Genomic DNA, 23,098 nt, shown 5'->3' with positions numbered 1-23,098 from the left:
ATTGCTCTTACAGTAAAGAATCCACATCTGTGATTATGATTAAACATTCTTTTTTCCATACGTAGAAGATGCCCCCTTGTCCCCTTCTCAGGCCTCAGAGCAGAGGCGTAGCTAGGGTTTTGGTTCAGCGGGGGCGAAACTTCTGAGTGGCCCCTTAACCAGGTAACCCTGATTATAGTGGTGCACCTAGATAGTGGAAATAAGAGAACCTCAGCAGATAACTGCGCTGTTACTGAAAATAATCTCTATACAAAGACCAGCACTGATGTTACCGCCATATGGTGACCATATATTGATAGATGCCAGTCCTGCAGAACATGTAAGAAATCACAGCACAGTTATATATAGTAACTTACAGCTGACGTTCTTTCTGATTAAATTGTTCATTTTTCCCGTCTTTTCCATCTGGCCCAGACTTACATGACAAAGTCTCCATCCATCCATCACCTTTCACTCCCTCCTTAGTCCTAAAGCACAGGCCCCATCACGGACATTTGTGCTGAGGACTTGGCCTCCTACTTCACAGAGAAAATAGACACCATCCGTCAGGAAATCAGCTCCCAGCCACCAAGTGCCATAACTCCCATCCCTCCCTACATCCCCTCTGGATCACTCTCCACAATTGACCCAGTCACAGAAGAAGAAGTCTCCAGGCTCCTCTCTTCTTCTCATCCCACTACGTGCACCACTGACCCCATCCCCTCACATCTACTCCCGTCTCTTTCTTCAGTCGTCACTACTCACCTAACTAAAATCTTCAACCTCTCCCTTTCTTCTGGTATCTTCTCCTCCTCCTTCAAATACTCCATCATTACTCCATTATTAAAAAAACCCTTCCTTGACACTTCCTGCACAAACAACTAGAGACTAGTCTTCAATCTGCCCTTCATCTCTAAACTCTTGGAGCGCCTGGTCTACTCCCGCCTTACCAGTTACCTCTCCACTCACTCTCTTCTAGACCTATCACAGTCTGGCTTCCGCCCCCTATATTCTTCAGAAACTGCACTCATCAAAGTAACCAATGACCTTCTGACAGCAAAACGTAATGGTGACTACTCTCTGCTCATTCTTCTTGACCTCTCTGCAGCTTTTCACACCGTTGACCGCCACCTCATACTCTCTATGCTCCACTCAATCGGCATAAAGGACACTGCTCTCTCCTGGATCTCCTCCTACCTATCTGACCGCTTTTTCAGTGTATCGTTTGCTGGCTCTACTTCTGCCCCCCTTCCTCTCACTATTGGGGTTCCTCAGGGTTCAGTCCTTGGCCCTCTTCTCTCTCTAAACAGCCCCAATTGGACAGACCATCAGCAAATTTGGTTTTCAGTACTATCATTATGCCTATGACCCACAACTATACACCTCATCCCCTGACCTTACCCCCACTGTACTACAGAACACCAGTGACCGTCTGGCCGCAGTTTCTAACATCATGTCCGCTCTCTATCTGAAACTCAACCTTTCCAAAACTGAACTTCTTCTGCTCCCGCCGTCTACCCACCTCCCTGAATCTGACATCTCTCTCTCCGTGTGTGGAACCGCAATAACACCGAGCCAGCAGGCGCGTTATCTGGGCGTTGTGTTTGACACCAATTTCTCCTTCACCTTCCATATACAATCTCTTGCCCAATCTTGTCGCTTGTACCTGAAGAACATCTCTAGAATCCGCCCCTTTCTCACCTTGGAAACAACAACAACCCTCACTGTTGCCCTGATCCACTCTCGCCTCGACTACTGTGACTCTCTATTAATTGGCCTCCCCCTCACTCGACTTTCCCCTCTCCAGTCCATCCTTAATGCTGCAGCCAGGGTCATCTATTTGGCTCACCGTTACTCAGACTCTTCCGCTCTGTGCCAGTCATTGCACTGGCTGCCCATGAATTATAGGATCCAATTTAAATTGCTTGTTTTCACCCACAAAGCTCTCCACAGCGTGGCACCCCCCTACATCTCTTCCCTCATTTCTGTTTATCGGCCTACCCGTTCTCTACGCTCCGCAAGAGACTTTTGACTAACATCAGCACTAATCCGTAACTCCCACTCCCGGCTTCAAGACTTCTCCCGAGCTGCACCCATTCTTTGGAATCCATTCTACCCCAAGAAATTAGGACGAACCGCAACTTACACAGTTTTAAGCACTCCCTAAAAACACACCTGTTTAGGGCGGCCTATCACATTCCCTAATCAAAGTCCTTTTATATTCTTATAGCCCATCCCTTATTTCTCCAAACATAAGTCTCCACTGAACCCAAAAGCACTACAGATAGTGGCTGGTGATGAGCTCATGAAGCCATTATCTATCCCTCATCCCCTCAAGTTGGCTGGACCATCATTGTAAATGAGTCATTGTACTTTGTGTCACCCACACCTCATTATAGATTGTAAGCTCTTACGAGCAGGGTCGTCTTCATTTTTGCTTCAATTATTGTACTATCTTTAGCTATGTTACTTATGACTGTTGTATATGAACCTTTGAATTGTAAAGCGCTGCGGAATATGTTGGTGCTACATAAATAAAGATTATTATTATTATTATCCAGGACTCAGAGTCTCAGGTCTGCAGAGATCACAACAAAGACACATTTGACTCCTTACATTTCAGGCCCCGTCCCCATCTATTTCCAACCTGAACAAACCCCTCATCCTACTGATACCCCAATACTGAGTCTCTGTTGCTGTATGTGTCCCTATTACTGCACCTGCTGTATGTGTCCCTATTACTGCACCTGCTGTGTGCTCTCTAGATGGTAAAACAAACCTCTAGAATATAGTAATGCCCCTGTGCAAGTGCCCTAGAAAACAAAGCCCACATTGTGCCCTCTAGAAAGTAATAATGCCCTTTGTGTGCCCTCCGACAGTCACAATAACCTGAGTTCCCCTATAACGATAAGTGCCCACTTAACATTTAATAATGTCCTGAGTCTCCCCCCATGTACAGCTCCCCTCTACACAGTGCGATGTTCTCCTATACACAGTATAATTCCCCCTCACTGTATAGCACCCCCCACTCAGTATAATGACCCCTTAGTAGCCTCCAAACTGATGTCTCCAACACAGTGTGGGGGCCATCTTACAATCTCCCATACCGTATTATGCCCCGCACACTGTGCAAAGACCCCACATTATCTCCCACACTGTATGACCCTAACTGTAATCCCCACACTGTATAAATAGCCTACATATAGTATAAACTAAATAGGCAGAAAAAGAGCGTGTATTTGTGCAGTGATCACCAAAATAATAAACAAAGGAAAATATATGGATAATAATGAATATCCTGGATATAAAGTACATCAACTCATTTTATTTTTATTATTGAAATATAATCAGACACAAGTAAAGGACATACCAACAAATTTAAAACACCATTAAAAAAGTGGAATGACCCACTATATAAGGAGCCAGCTACTAAGGAAACCTTCCCATGATATTAAAGAATGCAATGCAAAAAGTGCACATAATCAAGTCAAAACCGCACAGGCTGTATAGAGTATCTGTAGTGGTCAATAATTGCACAAGCCCTATATTGCACACAACTAAGATAAGGAATGGTACATAGCACACTATGTTTGTATACCTGGGTGCCGAGCCAATGGCATACTACACATATATAGGGTATAGTCAATAAACTAATTTGACCATTACAGATACATTCTGTGCATATCGTTGGTTTATTGAATAATTATTGACTATACCCTATATATGTGTAGTATGCCATTGGCTCGGCACCCAGGTATACAAACATAGTGTGCTATGTACCATTCCTTATCTTAGTTGTGTGCAATATAGGGCTTGTGCAATTATTGACCACTACAGATACTCTATACAGCCTGTGCAGTTTTGACGTGATTATGTGCACTTTTTGCATTGCATTCTTTAATATCATGGGAAGGTTTCCTTAGTAGCTGGCTCCTTATATAGTGGGTCATTCCACTTTTTTAATGGTGTTTTAAATTTGTTGGTATGTCCTTTATTTGTGTCTGATTATATTTCAATAATAAAAATAAAATGAGTTGATGTACTTTATATCCAGGATATTCATTATTATCCATATATTTTCCTTTGTTTATTATTTTGGTGATCACTGCACAAATACACGCTCTTTTTCTGCCTATTTAGTTTATGTCATTTTTTGCGTGTGGCAGGTGGATCCCTATTACCGGATGGTGCCCTCCTTTAATTGTTGTTAGCCTACATATAGTATAATGTCCCAGATAATCCTCAATATAGTATAATACACTCCCATAGGCAGAGTCTGTAGTACAGTGGGTACGGAAAGTATTCAGACCCCTTTAAATTTTTCACTCTTTTTTTCCTTGCAGCCATTTGGTAAATTCTAAAAAGTTCATTTTTTTCTTATTAAAGTACACTCTGCACCCCATCTGGACTGAAAAAAAACAGAAATATAGAAATTTTTGAAAATTTATTAGAAAAGAAAAACTGAAATATCACAAGGTCATAAGTATTCAGACCCGTTGCTTACACACTCATATTTAAGTCACATGCCATCCATTTCCTTGTGATCCTCCTTGAGATGGTTCTACTTCTTCATTGGAGTCCAGCTGTGTTTAATTAAACTGATAGGACTTGATTTGGAAAGGCACACACCTGTCTATATAAGATCTCACAGCTCATAGTGCATGTCAGACCAAATGAGAATCATGAACTCAAAGGAACTGCCCAAGGAGCTCAGAGATAGAATTGTGGCAAGGCACAGATCAGGCCAAGGTTACAAAAGAATTTCTGCATTACTCAAGGTACCTAAGAGCACAGTTGCCTCCATAATCCTTAAATGGAAGAAGTTTGGGACCACCAGAAGTCTTCCTATTAGTGTTGAGCGATACCTTCCGATATCGGGAAATATCGGTTCGGATTGGATCGGACCGATACCCAAAAAATATCGGATATCGCCGATTCCGATACCGGAAACCAATGCAAGTCAATGGGACACAAATATCGGAATAAAAATAAACCCTTTCTTTCCTTGTATGTTAATTCTACATGAAGGAAAACAACTAAGAATAATGTAGAATGTATTACATGAAAAGCCGGCAATTCAGCAGCGTCATACACCGGTACCCGACAATTTAGAACAGAAAGAATAGAACATCACACACAGATTAGATAGATAGAAACATGTCAGTCACATATATAAGAAGTACAGTGACAGTGTTGCATACTGTACTTGTCATTTAGTGTTAAAGGATTTATTTAAAAAAATAACAGTGTCTTCATGCACCGTCTCTTTAAAAAAGCCAGCCCGCAATTCAGCAGCGGTATCCGACAATTTAGAATAGAAAGAATAGAGAATCACACATAGATTAGATACATAGAAACATGTCAGTCACATATATAATAAGTACAGTGATAGTGTTGATTACTGTACTTGTCATTTAGTGTTAAAATAAAGGATTTATTAAAAAAAAAATTGGCGTGGGGTTCCCCATAATTTTAGTCTCTAGCGGAGGTTATTCAGACGGCTGGGGCAGATGTTTGAAGCCTGGGAAGGGGGTAATACCCACGGAGCTTCCCAGGCTACTAATATCAGCCCCAGCTGAATACCTAGCCTTTACTAGCTATTAAAATGGGGGGCCCCAAAAAAATGACGTGGGGTCCCCCCTATTTTAATAGCTAGCAAATGCTAGGCAGACAGCTGGGGGCTGATATTAATAGCCCAGGAAGGGTGCCATGAATATTGGCCCCCTCCCAGGCTAGAAACACCAGCCGTCAGCCGCCCCTTTAAATGGCGCAACCATAGGATGTGCCAATTCTGGCACTTAGCCTCGCTCTTCCCACTGCCCTGTAGCGGTGGCAGTGGGGTAATAGGGCTGGGGTTGATGTTAGCTTATAATGCCAGCTGACATGAAGCCAAGGTTAGTAATGGAGAGGCGTCTACAAGACGCCCCCATTACTAACCCCATATTCAAAGTTAAAAAAAACCCACCCAGAATGAAGTCCTTTAATTGAAATAAAGACACAATTCTTAATTATTCTAAATTAAACCATACTTACCATCACGCCCATTCCAGCTGAAGCCAACGATCTGCAATAAAAGTAAAATAATAAAGCAACCTCATCCTTACCTTTCCATGGTTCCCACGACGGCTCCAGCTTTGCTACATTCACATGACAGGCTGGATCGCAGCTGAAAGCTGCCATCCAGCTTGCCATGCCACAGACACTGAGAAGCGCAGGCATGCTTGCGCTCCTCAGTGTCTGGCTGTGACGGCATAAAGATGAGCCGAGGTCATGTCCAATGAACTCAGCTCACCTCATGCACGTCACTGACAGCGTGGGAAAATTCTCCTGCGCTGGCAGTGAGCGTGGGAGAATTCTCCTGCTGAAGCTGTCGTGGGAACCATGGAAAGATAAGGATGATGTTGCTTTATTATTTACTTTTATTGCAGAAGACATTGGCTTCAGCTGGAATGGACGTGATGGTAAGTATGGTTTAATTTAGAACATTAAAAAATTGTATGTTAATTTCAATTACAGGACTTTATTCTGGGTGTTTGTGGGTTTTTTTTAACTTTGACTATGGGGTTAGTAATGGGGGTGTCTTATAGATGCCTCTCCATTACTAACCTGGGCTTGATGTCAGCTGGCATTATAAGCTGACATCAACCCCAGCCCTATTACCCCACTGCTACCGCTACAGGGCAGTGGGAAGAGCGAGACTAAGTGCCAGAATTGGCGCATCCTATGCTTAACCTCCGCTAGAGACTAAATTTTTTTTTTAATAAAACCTTTATTTTAACACTAAATGACAAGTACAGTAATCAACACTATCACTGTACTTCTTATATATGTGACTGACATGTTTCTATGTATCTAATCTATGTGTGATGCTCTATTCTTTCTATTCTAAATTGGCGGGTACCACTGCTGAATTGCCGGCCGGCTTTTTTAAAGAGACGGTGCATGAAAACACTATTATTTTTTTTAATAAATCCTTTAACACTAAATGACAAGTACAGTAAGCAACACTGTCATTGTACTTCTTATATATGTGACTGGCATGTTTCTATCTATCTAATCTATGTGTGATGCTCTATTCTTTCTGTTTTAAATTGTCGGGTACCGGTGTATGCCGCTGCTGAATTGCCGGCCGGCTTTTTTAAAGAGACGGTGCATGAAAACACTATTATTTTTTTTAGTAAATCCTTTAACACTAAATGACAAGTACAGTAAGCTGAGCGCTGCCATCCAGCTTGTCATCCTTCAGAGACACCGCAGAGTGCAGGCATTATGGGAACTTCCGATTCCGGTATTCAATATTCTAAGAGTATTGGAACTCAGTATAGGAACTCCGATACCGCGAATATCGGTCGATACCCGATATTTCAGTATCGGAATGCTCAACACTACTTCCTACACCTGGCCATCCAGCCAAACTGAGCATTCGTGGGAGAAGAGCCTTGGTGAGACACTTAAAGGAAAACCCCAAGATCACTGTGGCTGAACTCCAGAGAATGCCCCGTCTCATGCTGCACATAACACATCTGCATCTCTGGCTGCTATGGGCATAAAAGGGGACAAACTTATGGTGTGGCACCCATGCTCCCCTGACCTCAACCCCATTGAGAACCTCTGGAGCATCATCAAAAGGAGTGTCTATGATGGCGGGAGGCTGTTCACATGTATGCAACAGCTCTGGGAGGGTATTCTGTCCTCATGCAAAACAAATAAAGCAGAAACCATCCAAAACCTGACAAATTCAATGGACGAGAGAGTTTCGAAGCTCCTTTTGAACAAGGGGTCCTATGTGCAAATGTAACATCACCTAGAATACATTTTTGAGTTGAAAACTGTTTGATTTCAGTTTGTAATAACCTGCTAATGCTTATAATTTCAAAAATGACCATTTTTTTGTTCTTTATTAAAATGAAAAGGTTGAAAACTCTGCTGTGCATAATAATTTGGAACAAGCATTTTGAGTGCAGTTTGAGTTTTTTATTTTTTTAAAAATATACTGTTATCATAGGCAGTTTGTACAAAAACCTTTCAATTGTACTCTAATAGTTATTTGACTGGAAAATTACAATGACTGCAATTCATATAGGTAATTTGGGAAAATCTGAGAAAATATTATTTGCATAATAATTTGGAACACAGTGTATATGTTTGTGTATGTCATAGAGAGATGTGAATATACCTGTGTAATATATATACTACTAATATTACACAGGTGTATTTGTGTACACATACTGTACATATTTATAGATAGCAAGAGAGTGCTACATACAGTTAGGTCCATATATATTTGGACAGAGACAACATTTTTCTAATTTTGGTTCTAGACATTACCACAATGAATTTTAAACAAAACAATTCAGATGCAGTTGAAATTCAGACTTTCAGCTTTCATTTGAGGGTATCCACATTAAAATTGAATGAATGGTTTAGGAGTTTCAGCTCCTTAACATGTGCCACCCTGTTTTTAAAGGGACCAAAAGTAATTGGACAGATGAAATAATTGTAAATAAAATGTTCTTTTCTAGTACTTGGTTGAAAACCCTTTGTTGGTCATGACTGCCTGAAGTCTTGAACTCATGGACATCACCAGATGCTGTGTTTCCTCCTTTTTGATGCTCTGCCAGGCCTTCACTGCGGTGGTTTTCAGTTGCTGTTTGTTTGTGAGCCTTTCTGTCTGAAGTTTAGTCTTTAACAAGTGAAATGCATGCTCAATTGGGTTGAGATCAGGTGACTGACTTGGCCATTCAAGAATATTCCACTTCTTTGCTTTAATAAACTCCTGGGTTGCTTTGGCTTTATGTTTTGGGTCATTGTCCATCTATAGTATGGAACGATGACCAATCAGTTTGGCTGCATTTTCCTGGATATGAGCAAACAGTATGGCTCTGAATACATCAGAATTCATTTTGCTGCTTCTGTCCTGTGTCACATCATCAATAAACACTAGTGACCCAGTGCCACTGCCAGCCATGCATGCCCAAGCCATCACACTGCCTCCGCCGTGTTTTACAGATGATGTGGTATGCTTTGGATCATGAGCTATACCACGCCTTTGCCATACTTTTCTCTTTCCATCATTCTGGTAGAGGTTGATCTTGGTTTCATCTGTCCAAAGAATGTTCTTCCAGAACTGTGCTGGTTTTTTAGATGTTTTTTAGCAAAGTCCAGTCTAGCCTTTTTATTCTTGATGCTTATGAGTGGCTGGCACCGTGCAGTGAACCCTCTGTATTTACTTTCATGCAGTCTTCTCTTTATGGTAGATTTGGATATTGATACGCCTACCTCCTGGAGAGTGTTGTTCACTTGGTTGGCTGTTGTAAAGGGGTTTCTCTTCACCATGGAGATTCTTCTGCGATCAACCACCACTGTTGTCTTCTGTGGGCGCCCAGGTCTTTTTGCATTGATGAGTTCACCAGTGCTTTCTTTCTTTCTCAGGATGTACCAAACTGTAGATTTTGCCACTCCTAATAGTGTAGCAATTTCTCGGATGGGTTTTTGCTTTTGCAGCTTAAGGATGGCTTGTTTCACCAGCTTGGAGTGCTCCTTTGACCGCATGTTTACTTCACAGCAAAACCTTCCAAATGCAAGCACCATACCTCAAATCAACTCCAGGCCTTTTATCTGCTTAATTGAGAATGACATAATGAAGGGATTGCCCACACCTGTCCATGAACTAGCCTTGGAGTCAATTGTCCAATTACTTTTGGTCCCTTTAAAAACAGGGTGGCACATGTTAAGGAGCTGAAACTCCTAAACCCTTCATCCAATTTTAATGTGGATACCCTCAAATGAAATCTGAAAGTCTGAACTTCAACTGCATCTGAATTGTTTTGGTTAAAATTCATTGTGGTAATGTCTAGAACCAAAATTAGAAAAATGTTGTCTCTGTCCAAATATATATGAATCTAACTGTATATAAGTATACATGTGTTACATAGACAGAGGGGCTCAACCATAATGTGCAGTTACATAAAGTTGCGTTATATATAAATCTATAGATATAGAGAGAGTCAAACTTGGAACAACACCATATCTTCAAAATATCGGGTGCTAGGCCCCCAAACAGATATCCATAAGTAAAGACAGTATAGCAAAAAGATGGCAGGCAGCACTCCAAAAGTTCTTTGAAAAAATATGGACTTTATTAAGTCGGCGTGGCGACGTTTCGGTTGTGGACCACCTTCATCAAGCAGTAATATAGTCCATATTTTTTCAAAGAAATGTTGGAGTGCTGTCTGCCATTTTTTTGCTATAGATATAGAGAGATATATGGAAAAATATCAGCAACCAGCCCAAAACCTTCAAATTAGGAAAAAATAAAATAGAAACAGCAGTTCACTGAAAATAAGTGATACAGACTTTATTCCCCCATCTCATCTGGATGCATAAAATCGGCCTTTCTCACTTATTTCCACTGCAGCACTGCTTCACCTCTATTATTCAACTTACTCCATGTAAATGTGGATTTTTATTAGCAGATATGGGTGATACATGCTGTGGTTACTCTGTAGCCTTCTCTCTGGCTCTACACACAGTATTTATAGACAGGAGACCCCTTTATATACATTGTCCCCCTTTCTATTACAACCGTTTGATAAATGAGCTCTTAGGGTCACTACACTGCTGCCTAGCAACCAGCCTCTGGGGGTGTGTCTCAGAACACAGCACGCTAAGCTGACAGTCCCAAGATGGCCGCTCCCATAACTGATTCTTTTATTTCATAACACAAGTAATTCTTCCAAAGGTAATTTATTTCATGTTTATTTATGTCTACAGTCTCCTTACTGTAATATACCATAATATGGCTGGAGGTGATAGGTGAAATTGAAATCTCCTGGTCCAGATAAATTAAATCCTAGGCTACTGAAAGAGACAGCAGATAGTAATGAGCGAACGTGCTCGGATAAGGTGTTATCCGAGCATGCTCGAATGCTAACATAGTATCTTCGGCGTGCTCGAAAAATATGCCCTCGTCGCTGTTGCTGTTGGACTGGGATTGCCTGTTTGTTGCCTTGCAGCCACGGCGAAGCAAACATATGTTTTGAGCACGCCAAAGATACTCTGTTAGCACCCGAACGTGCTTGGATAACACCTTAGCCGAGGATGTTCGCTCAACACTAATAGCAGAGGAGGGTGCAGAACCACTAGCCAGAAACTTTGAAAATTCCTGGAGAACAGGAGAAATCCCAGAAGATTGGAGAAGCAAATGTTGTCCCTATCTTCAAAAAAGGAAAGAGGATGGAGCTAGGAAACTGCAGGCTAGTGAGCCTTACTTCTATACCAGGAAAGATCTTTGAATAAATTATTAAACATAAGAATACAATAATTAACCAGAGCCAGCTTCGGTTTGTAGCAAACAAGTCATGGCAGACTAATCTAATTTCTTTCAATGATGGAATCAATGGCTGGGTGGATGAAGGATATAGTATATCTCGACTTCAGCAAAGCATTTGATAAAGTATCTCATACTATCCTATTGAAAAAATGACCAAGTATGGGATTGACAAGGCTATGTTTAGGTGGATTCATAACTGGCTCAGTGATTGTACTCAAATGGTGGTAATAAATGGTTGAACATCCAATTTGACTGTTACCTAAAGGCTCTGTCCTGGTCTCAGTGTTATTCAACATTTTTATATATGATGTAGATAAAGGTACTGAAGGTGAACTAATCAAGATGCAGATGATACAAAGCTAGAAGGGATAGCGAACGCTAGAGAATACAGAGAAAGGATTCAGAAGGATCTAGATAAGCTTGAACAATGGGCAGCAACTAATAGAATGGTATTTAATAGGGAGGAATGCAATATTCTACATCTGGGCAAGAAAAACAAAAATGAAATCTTTAGAATGAGAGGAACAGAAGTAAGCAACAGCACGTGTGAAAAAGACTTGGGTATACTAATAGATCACAGACTGCACAAGTCAACAGTGTGACGCAGCAGCAAAAAAGGCAAAGTTCTGTGATGTATTAAGAAATGCATAAAATCTAGATTACATGAAGTAATTATCCCCCTCTACGCCTCCTTGGTCAGACCTCATCTGGAATACTGTGTCCAGTTCTGGGCACCACATTTTATAAAAGACATCGAAAACTTTGTCCTACGAAGAATGGTTAATAGATTTGGGAATGTTTAGCTTGCAAAGAAGAAGGCTAAGAGGAGACTTAATAGCTGTCTACAAATATCTGAATAGATTTCACAGTATAGAGGGATCATCTTTATTCTCATTTGCACATGGAAACACGAGAAGCAATGGAATGAACCTGAAAGGGAGAAGATACTGATTAGATATTAGAAAAAACTTTTTGACAATGAGCGTGATCAATGAGTGGAACAGGCTGCCATGAGAGGTGGTGAGTTCTCCTTCAATGGAAGTCTTCAAATAGAGGCTGGACAGACATCTGTCTTAGATTGTTTAGTGAATCCTGCATTGAGCAGGGGGTTGGACCCGAAGACCCTGGAGGTTCCTTCCAACTCTAACATTCTATGGTGTACAACATCTATTTGCAAATTCATCCGTCATATTTCAATTGATGTAGTTAATCAGCCATTGTACAATCAGTCTCTTTGAAAGGTAAACCTGTCATTCTAGCCCTGCTGGTGTTCTTTCTTAATTGGAACAAACTCAGGTTTGCCACATTGTTGCTGCATTTTTCTCCACATTTTGCCCTTCATTTCAGTACAGTTTATTATTCCATCTACAATATATACAATTGCAGGACAACTGTTTTGTTAGCAAGACCAAGTTTTATAATCAGAAAATGTGTTTTAGGAGCATGCCTCTCTCTGTAAGTAATAATTCCTAGAAGGATTTTCTTGTTTGTTAGCTCAATGTCTCTCTAAGCTTTGAATTCTAGCCTAGAATTCCATCAATTTTACCCTGAACACCAAACCATCTATTACTATAGGCACAACCGTGTGTCCAGTGCTTACATTGGCGCCATATTGGATGTATTTCTGAACACTGAAAAATTAGTGCAATAAAATTTGAGGGGTGTTCCTCAGAAAGTCCAAAAAATATTCATGAAAGAGACAGTGAAAAATATGCAAATTGTAATGTTTCAAACTTGTGATGAATCAACTGCATACAAAATGATGGTATCAAACTACTCACTGCCTCCCTAGACACATTAGAGGGTATAATTTACAGAAAAGACATTTATGCAGGCTTTCTGTTGTTCTTGAACCACACAGGATCTGCAAATATGACAATCTATTCCAAATAGACACAAATTTGAGTTCCCCTTCTGTTCCAAACCATACCATTTGCCCAAACAGAACTTTTTGTGGGGTATTGCCGTGTTCGTAAGAAAGTGGGTAATAAACTGTGGGGTCCACTATTTGGTGTTACCTCTTGAAAAGTGAGAAATTTGGGGCTAAAGCAAGATTTTTGTGAAAAAAAGGAACTTTATTAATATATTGACCTAATCTTAAATAATTACTATACCCCTGGATAAAATCTTCAAGGGGTGTAGTATCCAAAATGAGGTCACTTGTGGGGGATTTCTGCTGTTTAGGCACCTAAGGGGGCCTGCAAATGCTACATGGTGCCCACCATCTCTTTCAGCCAAATTTGTGTTTATTTTTTCTTCATTCCACTTTGCATTAATTCCCATGTAGCACATGAAATGTTAAAAAAATTCCCAACAACAGTTTTGAAGTATTTGAGAGGTGCAGTTTTTAAAATGGCATCACTTTTGGGGAGTTTCCAACATATAGGCAAAGTCTATTTAAATTTAAATTTGTCCCGAAAGAAACAGGTTTTGTAAATTTGTTCAAAAAATGAAAAATTACTATTAACATCCTGCTAAAAAAAAATATTGTTTAAAAAATGATACAGATGTAAAGTAGACATATAGGAAATGTTATTTATTATTTTGTGTGACATAACTCTCTGATTTAAGGGCATAACAGTTTAAAGTTGTAAAATTGTGAAATTTTAAAAATTTATAATTTTTATAAATATACGCAAATCATATTGATCAAAATTTACAACTAACATGAAGTACAACATGGCACGAAAAAACAGTCTCAGAATCACTGGGATCCGTTGAAGCGTTCCAGAGTTATTACCACATGAAATTAAACTGGTCAGATTTAAAAAAAAATTGGCAAAATTGGGGTTAATCTAGCGGACAGTCACTGTTGTATAGTAAAACAGCTGTCATCCTAGTATGATGTAAGACACCAGTTGTAGAATGTGAATAGGAAGGATTGTGCGCCACCCGAGACCTGCCAGGGACTTATAATTGTACATCGATCCTGTCAGGCTAACTTGCAGACAATCTGATAATACACATTGGGGCAGAATTATCAATAGTGCCAAAATCTTAGACAGTGCAAACTTAGACTGGACAGCTTTAAAAAATGCCAGATTTTACAAAGTGGTTCGTGCTGTTTGAGGAATCTGTTTCAGACTGTCAAAATTTTAATTGTGAATAAGCCATTAGTTGTCTAATTAGTTGTCTTATTCAGACATAGTTTTTTTCAGGTAAGTGAAAAAAGGGCCTATTTTCATTATTGTTTTTGATCAGATTTTCATCATTGTTTGGTCACTTTATCAGTTTCCATTATCAGATATTTTCATGTATGCAAAAAAATAAAAAATGCAAAGCTTTTCCTATTTCTTTGATAATTATGGACAACACACGGATGGCATCTGTGTGCGGACCATGATTTTTCCCAGACCCATAGACTTTTATGCCTGATTTTGATCTGTGACTCAGATCAAAAACGTTTTTTTAAAATAAAATAACATATGAACAGCACCGTAGACCATAAAGGGAACTTGTTTTATCTGTGAGAAAACACATATTGAACACATACGTGATAAAAAGGCATCTGAATGAGGCTTAAGTGTCAGAAACTTGTGCCAAAATTGTAGTACATCTTAGGCTACGTTCCCGCGATGAGCTTTTATCGCGTTTTTGATGCTGTGTGTTTTCTGTCTTATAGTTCTAGCAAAGTGGATTGGATTTCTAGAAATTTTATGCCTATGGTGCTTCTTATTTACTCATCGTAAACTGACCTGCGGTGCATTTTTTAAATGCGCTGCATGTAAATTTCTCTTGCAGGTAGTCTGAGCTTTCTGTGCAGATTTTCCTCTATAGACTTACATTAGATGCAGAAAACCCGCAGATAAAAAGTACACATTTATTTTTAGTGTTTTTCCATGCTAGAAACACATCAAAAATGCATGTAATCCGCACCTGTGTGTGTCAAAGTTCAGTGACGTAAAAATGCCGGAAAGTTTAAAAAAACAATGACACTTTATTTAAAGAATAACATACCAAACCGCATTCAAAAACGCAATAAAAACAAATTAAAAAATGCACACAAAAAAAAGCAATGAAAAATGCAAGTAACCTAATTTAAATAATAGGTGCAGAAATTTTGCAACAAAAATGCACCAGAAGCTCATCGTGGGAACATACCTTAGGCCACAACACTTCCTCCAAAAGCTACACCCTTTTTATCGAGTTCACACTTAATGGGCACAGCACAGAAAGGTCCATCATGATTAATATGGTGAAACAATAGAACAATAGATTTTTTGGGAGGTAACAAATGACTCCTGAATTCTGATGCATTTATCGTGATAAAATCCTCCCCATTGTGCTCAGATAGACTAATAGGATATTAGAAGCACGGTCCACTGCTGCAGCATCAGCGGCTGATTGTGGAACAGCACAAAATCTCTCATCAGCTGATGGTGATGCTGCGATCCTTGCCTCCAAAATCCTGTCAGTTGACAAAGAACAATGTGCATGCTCATGTATGCTGCTGCTAGTTAGATTGACAGGACCAATGTTGGGCAGGCCTGCACAACATACGGCCCGCTGATGATGATGTGCGGTCCACCGAGATGTCCGGATGCGCTGGTTCCTTCTTCCTGTATTCAAATGTATTCATGTCTGAAAGCTGGGAACACAATTGAACACTGTGGCAACGGGACTGGGGCAGAGCAGCGCTTGTCAGTACCAGCCCTGACGTGCAGCGGCATGGTAACCAGCTATGACGTGCAGCGGCGTAATGATGTCAGCACACTGGAAATCTCATCACACTGCTGTCAGAGCTACAGAGGCAGCAGTGCAGACAGGTCGGGCACCGTTAAGCGCTCCATTGAGAAGCTGAAGATTGAAGATACATTGTTTAAATACACCTTCCCACCTGTTTATTTTCCAAAACTTTGCCATCTCTCTTCTTTGATTGACAGCTATAGCTTTATAGAGCCAGATAAGGGTGGAGATAGATTGAAAATAAGCAAGTGAGAATGTGTATTGAAATGTTTGGCCACATCTTAGTGCACCAAGTGCTTGTATTTGGATTGAACAGTCATTCCGGGCTGACAGAGTTCCTTTAAGAAAGAAAAGTCAAGTAGACTAGTAGTACATTTTGTGTTTAATTTTTTTTAAGTGTATTTTTTTTTAATTGTTTTTAACCTTTCAGGATTTGAAACAGCGCCTTGGCTACCGATTTCAGCTGACAGATTTATTAATTAAACCTGTGCAAAGAATAATGAAATATCAGCTACTTTTAAAGGTGAGTTCTTGATACGATAGTATCAGAAAGCTTATGTTTCATGTTCCATAACACATTAAACATAGTTTAACATCATGAAACCCAATAAGAATATTTATGACATGTCTACAGAGAATGTGGATGATCAATCAAGAGAATGCCAAGAGTGTGGAAAGCAGTCATCAAGCAAAAGGTGGCTACTTTGAAGAACCTAGAATATAAGACATATTTTCAGTTGTTTCACACTTTTTTTGTTAAGTATATAATTCCACATGTTTTAATTCATAGTTTTGATGCCTTCAGTGTGAATGTACAATTTTCATAGTCATGAAAATACAGAAAAATCTTTAAATGAGAAGGTGTGTCCAAACTTTTGGTCTGTACTGTATTTATTGAATTTATGTATGTATATATATACCGTACAGACCAAAAGTTTGGACACACCTTCTCATTTAAAGATTTTTCTGTATTTTCATGACTATGAAAATTGTACATTCACACTGAAGGCATCAAAACTATGAATTAACACATGTAGAATTATATACTTAACAAAAAAGTGTGAAACAACTGAAAATATGTCTTATATTCTAGGTTATTCAAAGTAGCCACCTTTTGCTTTAATGGCTGCTTTGCACACTCTTGTCATTCTCTTGATGAGCTTCAAGAGGTAGTCACCGGAAATGGTCTTCCAACAATCTTGAAGGAGTTCCAAGAGATGCTTATCACTTGTTGGCCCTTTTGCCTTCACTCTGCGGTCCAGCTCACCCCAAACCATCTCGATTGGGTTCTGGTCTGGTGACTGTGGAGGCCAGGTCATCTGGCGTAGCACCCCATCACTCTCCCTCTTGGTCAAATATCCCTTACACAGCCTGGATTTGTGATTGGGGTCATTGTCCTGTCGAAAAATAAATGATGGTCCAACTAAACGCAAACCGGGTGGAATAGCATGCCGCTGCAAGATGCTGTGGTAGCCATGCTGGTTCAGTATGCCTTCAATTTTGAATAAATCCCCAACAGTGTCACCAGCAAAGCACCCCCACACCATCACACCTCCTCCTCCATGCTTCACGGTGGGAACCAGGCATGTAGAGTCCATCCGTTCACCTTTTCTGCGTCGCACAAAGACTCGGTAGTTGGAACCAAAGATGTTTAACACTTTGTTAAGTATATAACTCCATATGTGTTAATTCATAGTTTTGATGCCTTCAGTGTGAATGTACAATTTTTATAGTCATGAAAATACAGAAAAGTCTTTAAATGAGAAGGTGTGTCCAAACTTTTGGTCTGTACTGTATATATGTATAATTAGTGAAAGGTGGACGAGCGACGGCCACAGGATGAGAGGTACAGCAGCAATCAGCAGACACACACAAAGATTAGATAATGTAGTATGAACATTTACTAACCAGTTTATAAAACAAAGGAAAGGATGGTAGGTAAGTTGAGTATATATAACAAATACACTGACAGCAGTTACTCTAAATAACACTGACTAAGAGTATACACAGGTACACATAACAGAATTAACAGTTATATGCAAGCAAAAATACATGCGGTTAACCCTTTCTATGCATATATCCATAAAATGACAGTTTTGTGCCAGTATTTTAGTAATCGCATACTCAGAGAAGTTTTTTTTGAAGTGTGTCCTACAGAAGAGGCCTTTTCTCCTAACTAACTAGACCTCCATAAAGTTATTTATATATGCGCATGTATAACAGTTGTAAATGGTACCGGTACGTCCTGAGACTGAAGAGTCCTTGCTGGGCTGAGTCCTGAATAATCATAAACTCTGAATTAAATCTCTTAGAGAATGCCGATCACTCAAACACGCGACTTCTCAAAGTCCTTAGAAATAAGCCCTCACGTGGCCTAACTCAAGATGCTGTGTCCTTGGTTGTCCCCACCGAGTTCACTCATGTCAAGCCAAACAACGTGTCCCATAGTCACCAAAAACAGATCAGAGTCGCACCGCTCTATCCAGACCTTTTTCCAACAATGTGTAGCTTCACTCTCTCTTTGAACTCCCCTAGCAACAGTCACCAACTGCCAAACCCCATTTCTGCAACTCTGGCATCTCCGCTGCCTTCTACTGGTCAGATCATATATTACATCACAAATCTCCAACAATACAGTAAGCTGTGATTAACCCTTGCTTTCCACCACACTAACATTTTGATGTCTCAGCAAAAACAGCACCAACCGAGATCTGGCACCACTCAGTCGTTTTGAGGGTACCTTTGTGTAGGGATGCTCGCTTTGTGAAGCTCTGACCTATGCAAGTTAGCAGGGTCCAAGGACACTATAGGGCCCTCAGCTTTTCTCTCCCCTTGTAGTTGTGGCTCTGATTTGGGTTCCAGAGCTGTACTGTCTGTTAAGCCCAGCGTAACCGGTACAGTCCAGCATTCGTCATCATCATAAACTTTCACTAGGGATATGTTGTTCTTGCTGCACTGACGCCGAGGTTGTCTCAGGGGTTCGATGGAAGGACAGGGGCGAGGCATATTCCGATATAGTCAGTGTACCGGACCGGATCCATCTTCTTGCTTCACATCGTACACTGGTCCATTCGGAATGAAATGCTTCAACACCTTTTAGGGTTCCGACTTCCAGCGAAAATCCATGTTTCCTATGGTAGTCTTTACATGGAGCAGCACTCTAGGTGTTAACGGTTCAGTTTGGACTGGACTATGGTCTCGGGGTAATTGATTTTGTTGCTTATCTCCTACCAACTGGTGAATAGTTTTCAGTCTGATTCGATGTTCCTGGACCCATAAGTCTGGCGTGCGGTGTTTTTCTTCAGTTGAAGTACTCAAGTTAAGTTCGGACACTACTCTTCCCGAATGTGCGAATAATAACATGTAGGGAGTGTAACCAGTAGGGCTATGTGCTCAGTTATAATAGGCCCAGAGCAGTTCAGGCAAATAATTCAGCCACCGCAATTTCTCCTTCTAGGGTCGAAGCATCTGCAGCAGTGTTCGATTAAATCACTCAAAGGCACCATTTCCTTGTGGGTGATACGGTGTTGTTCAGGACCCCTGAGTCCCATAGATCTCAGAGCTTTTCCATGACTTTTCCTTGAAAGCATACTCTTTGGTTAGAGTAAATCTTCCTCTGACATCCGTATACCTGAATAACATGTCTACACATGACCTTAGTCGCCCTCTCTGTAGTTTGGTCGCGGGTCGATACAGCCATCTCAAACTTTAAAAAGTGATCCGTCATTACTAAACAGTACTGCAGTCCTCCTGCGGCAGGACTGACCAGTAGATAATCGATTATCGAAATCTCCAGGGGTGCAGTTGACCGGGTGACTTGAGTCGGCGCCCTCTGCTCCAGTGTCTTCGCCATCTCGAAAGCTCTGCATTGCTGGCAGACTTCTCTGACAATCAGCTCCGGCTGAGGTCAGTACACAAATTGCTGAATCCATTTGTACTTTTTCTCTAGACCAGAATGGGCACTTTTCTCATGGCGCCATCTTTAACATGGAGTCTTTCCCACTGATGCAGAATCTTCCAGCCATCTGATGATAATTGAAACCAAGCCATCACTTAAGGCCATTTCCCTTCTAGTAGCCAGCCCTTGATCATCCGGATTACAGGGTCATCATCTTGGGTCTGGGCCCATTCAGCCGGTATTCTGCTGAGCAACACCATCTACCCTGCTCTTACTCCATTAGTCTTGGCTACGGAGGGCACGGGTTTCACTCGACCTAAGACCGGTATCTCCGTCTCCTCTTCTTCATTATCCACCATGGAAACGGGAAGGGTGACTCGAGACAAAGAGTCGGCATTAGCATTGTCTTTGCGGGAAAAGTACTTGATGAAGTAATTAAAATTCGCCATTTGGGCGACCCACCTTTGTTCCAGGGCCCCCAGCTTTGCACTTTGTGGATGATCCAATGGATTATTGTCAGTCTGAACCAAGACCTGTTCTCCAGTGAGGTATTCGGCGAAGTTTTCGGTTATGGCCCAGATGAGCGCCAACAGCTCCAGCTTAAAAGAACTATAGTTATCTGGGCTCAAGGACTGACTGCCATACGCTATTACTCGTTCCCGGCCCTCTTGCTCCTGGACCAGCACCGCTCCCAATCCATTGAGACTTCCATCTGTATGTAGTGTAAGGTGACTGCCGGACAGGTCGTGGACGGGAGGTATGTGTCCCCGAAGTGCTAAGCTTCAGTGACCTAGGACCCGGAGAAGCAAGCTCCAGCACACATAGTGCTGAGAGGAATTTAATGGGCCCGGATTACAGGGCCGGGTTTTACGAGCAGCTGAAAGAGCTGGGGGGGGACAGCTGCTCACTTACCTCCAGTCCAGGTCTTGGAAGGCTGATTTAAGACAGCTGCACCTGTCTCAGTCTGTCTGTGTGTGTTGGGCAAGGTGAGCAGACCTTTCATGTGCTGCTTAGACTCTGTAGGAGGCAGAGGAAGGCACTTTGTTTAAACGGCTGAGGCAGTGCTGCATGGACTTGTTATTTTGAGCTTTGTTCTGTTATTCCTTTTTTGTGTTAGGAAAAGGTTGTTATTTGTGTTTCCTCACTGGTGTATGGACTCTAAATAAACCACCAGTTTGTTTGAACCCGCGGACTGCATCACTGTGTGAAACTGTGCCTACCTCCAACGCGGCTCAGTGAGTACAAATCCCTACAGTAGAATGAATGGACAATCACTTTGGGCATATGCCAACACAGGGTTATTGGTTAGGTCTTCTTTCTGCTGATCCAGGGCTCATTGTTGCGAGGGTCCCCAGGCAATGGGACGATTTTTTGGGCCTTTTGCAGTCCCCTTCAGTAACTTATGAAGAGGCTCGGCTATCTTAGCAAAGTTCGAGATGAAACGTTCATAATATCCTATTAGTCCCAGGAAGGCTCGCAGCTCTCGAAGTTTCTGTTTGACACAAATGACACTTTTGGGGCTTCAAATCCTGACTGTGGGCCTGTAGACGGGTCAGCACTTGTCGTAGTCTTTGTATATGTTGCTCAGATGAGGGTGCATGAATGATGACGTCGCCCAGATAGATCAAGATGGATTGAAAATTCAGCTCATCCAAACAGTGTTCCATTAACCGATGAAACGTCCCATGTGCATTGGGTAGTTTGAAAGGCATTCTATTCAACTCATACAGGCCCATTGGTAAAATGAAAGTTGTCTTGGGCTTGTTTCTTTCTGCCACCAGAACCTGCCAGTAGCACCTTGCCACATCTAACGCTAATACTTGGCGCTGTCAGGGACTTTTCCACTCTAGGCAAAGGGTAAGCGTCTCGTACTGTGACACTATTCAACTTGCGATAGTCGACACAGAATCTCAAGCTTCCGTCCTTCTTTCGGACGAGCACTATTGGTGCAGCCCATGGACTCTGACTCTCCCGTACTACTCCACTACTCAGCATCTTTGATAGCATGGCTTTTATTTCCTGCTACAGGTTACCGGGAATTTGAAGATATCGCTCACGGATTGGAGGTGTGTCTCCCGTCAGAATCTTGTGTTCAATGCGGGTTGTATATCCAAAATCATCTTCATTTCTGAAGAAAGCTGCTTGAAACTCTTATAACAGGTCTTCTATCAGTTGAATTTGTTTGGAGGAGAACTGACTGGTGTCCAGTTGTATTATTTTGAGTATCTTCCAGCCATTCCACTCCGGAGTTGTCTCTGTCCTTAGAGCTTTGGACTCAGACCTAGTCCACGGTTCCTGTTCCCCAGCAATCAGGGCCAGTTGGACTTCGGGAACTGTCTCTCTTCCATACACGTACAAACCCGCAACTTTTTCTCCTGCATGAAGCACGACAGGATAATCATGTACATTGACACACTGGATGGCCACTTGTTCATCCACCACTGTCGCCATAGTACGCATGATCATCAGGCCTCTTCTGGAGCTCAATAATCTTCTCTATTCCGTTGAGTCTTCTGCGGCTACCTATATCGATTTGAACGATCTTCTCCTGACGAGGCGAAATAATATTTTGACACTCTGGTGGGATGGTCGAATTCCCCCCCAATTCATGTTCGAGAATACTGTAGTGAATCCCACATACCCGGCTCAGTCTCTGGAACGCCTTCTGTGTAGGCCGATATTTGGTGACTCTCTGCCAGTATCCCGGGCCATCTTTGTGGAACATCACCCGGTCCAAATCTCACAGGATAATTCCTAATATAACAAAGGTTCCTGACCGTCAATCCCCATCCACCAGCACAATCCCTTTCTAACCCATTTCTAGGTCTCCAATCTTGACTTGCATTCACGCTATCCCGTGGACTAGAATCTTCATCTGGTTAACGGCCATCAGCTTAATCAGTTTTCATCACTCAGCTTTGATGAAGGGACCGAAATGGGTTTCGAAGTACTCCAGTGGCATTGTGGAGACTTCGGCTCCTGTATCCACTAGGCAGCGCACGGCCTTGTCAGTACGTCCATCACTGAACTTCAGGACACCAGGTTCTTAGGGCATTTCAGGCTTTGCCTACATGGGTCATTTCCTCCAGTGCGCCCTAACACTGGAGGTGATTCTCATTTAAATGTCCTGGCTCGCACTCTACATACTGTTGTCTGAGCTAGGGGCACCTCCAGGAGACATGCCTTCTTTTTCGGCACATCCA

General features: G+C 41.5%; 1 protein-coding gene across 7 annotated transcripts in view; it reads left to right on the top strand.

The window, feature by feature from the left end:
- LOC141265383 (triple functional domain protein-like) overlaps window positions 1-23,098 on the top strand; it is a 1,868,493-nt gene that overhangs the window by 1,607,244 nt on the left and 238,151 nt on the right. For all 7 annotated transcript variants that reach the window (XM_073678400.1, XM_073678401.1, XM_073678399.1 and 4 more), the window contains one exon: window positions 16,428-16,520. In XM_073678400.1, coding sequence (XP_073534501.1) covers window positions 16,428-16,520 — 93 coding nt within the window. The remainder of the gene's footprint in view (window positions 1-16,427; window positions 16,521-23,098) is intronic.

The sequence above is a fragment of the Phyllobates terribilis genome, unplaced genomic scaffold, assembly GCF_046119375.1.
Source record: "Phyllobates terribilis strain yellow unplaced genomic scaffold, ASM4611937v1 Scaffold_4__5_contigs__length_816908805, whole genome shotgun sequence".
Classification (NCBI taxonomy): Eukaryota; Metazoa; Chordata; class Amphibia; order Anura; family Dendrobatidae; genus Phyllobates; species Phyllobates terribilis.
This window is presented reverse-complemented; position numbering and strand designations above follow the sequence as displayed.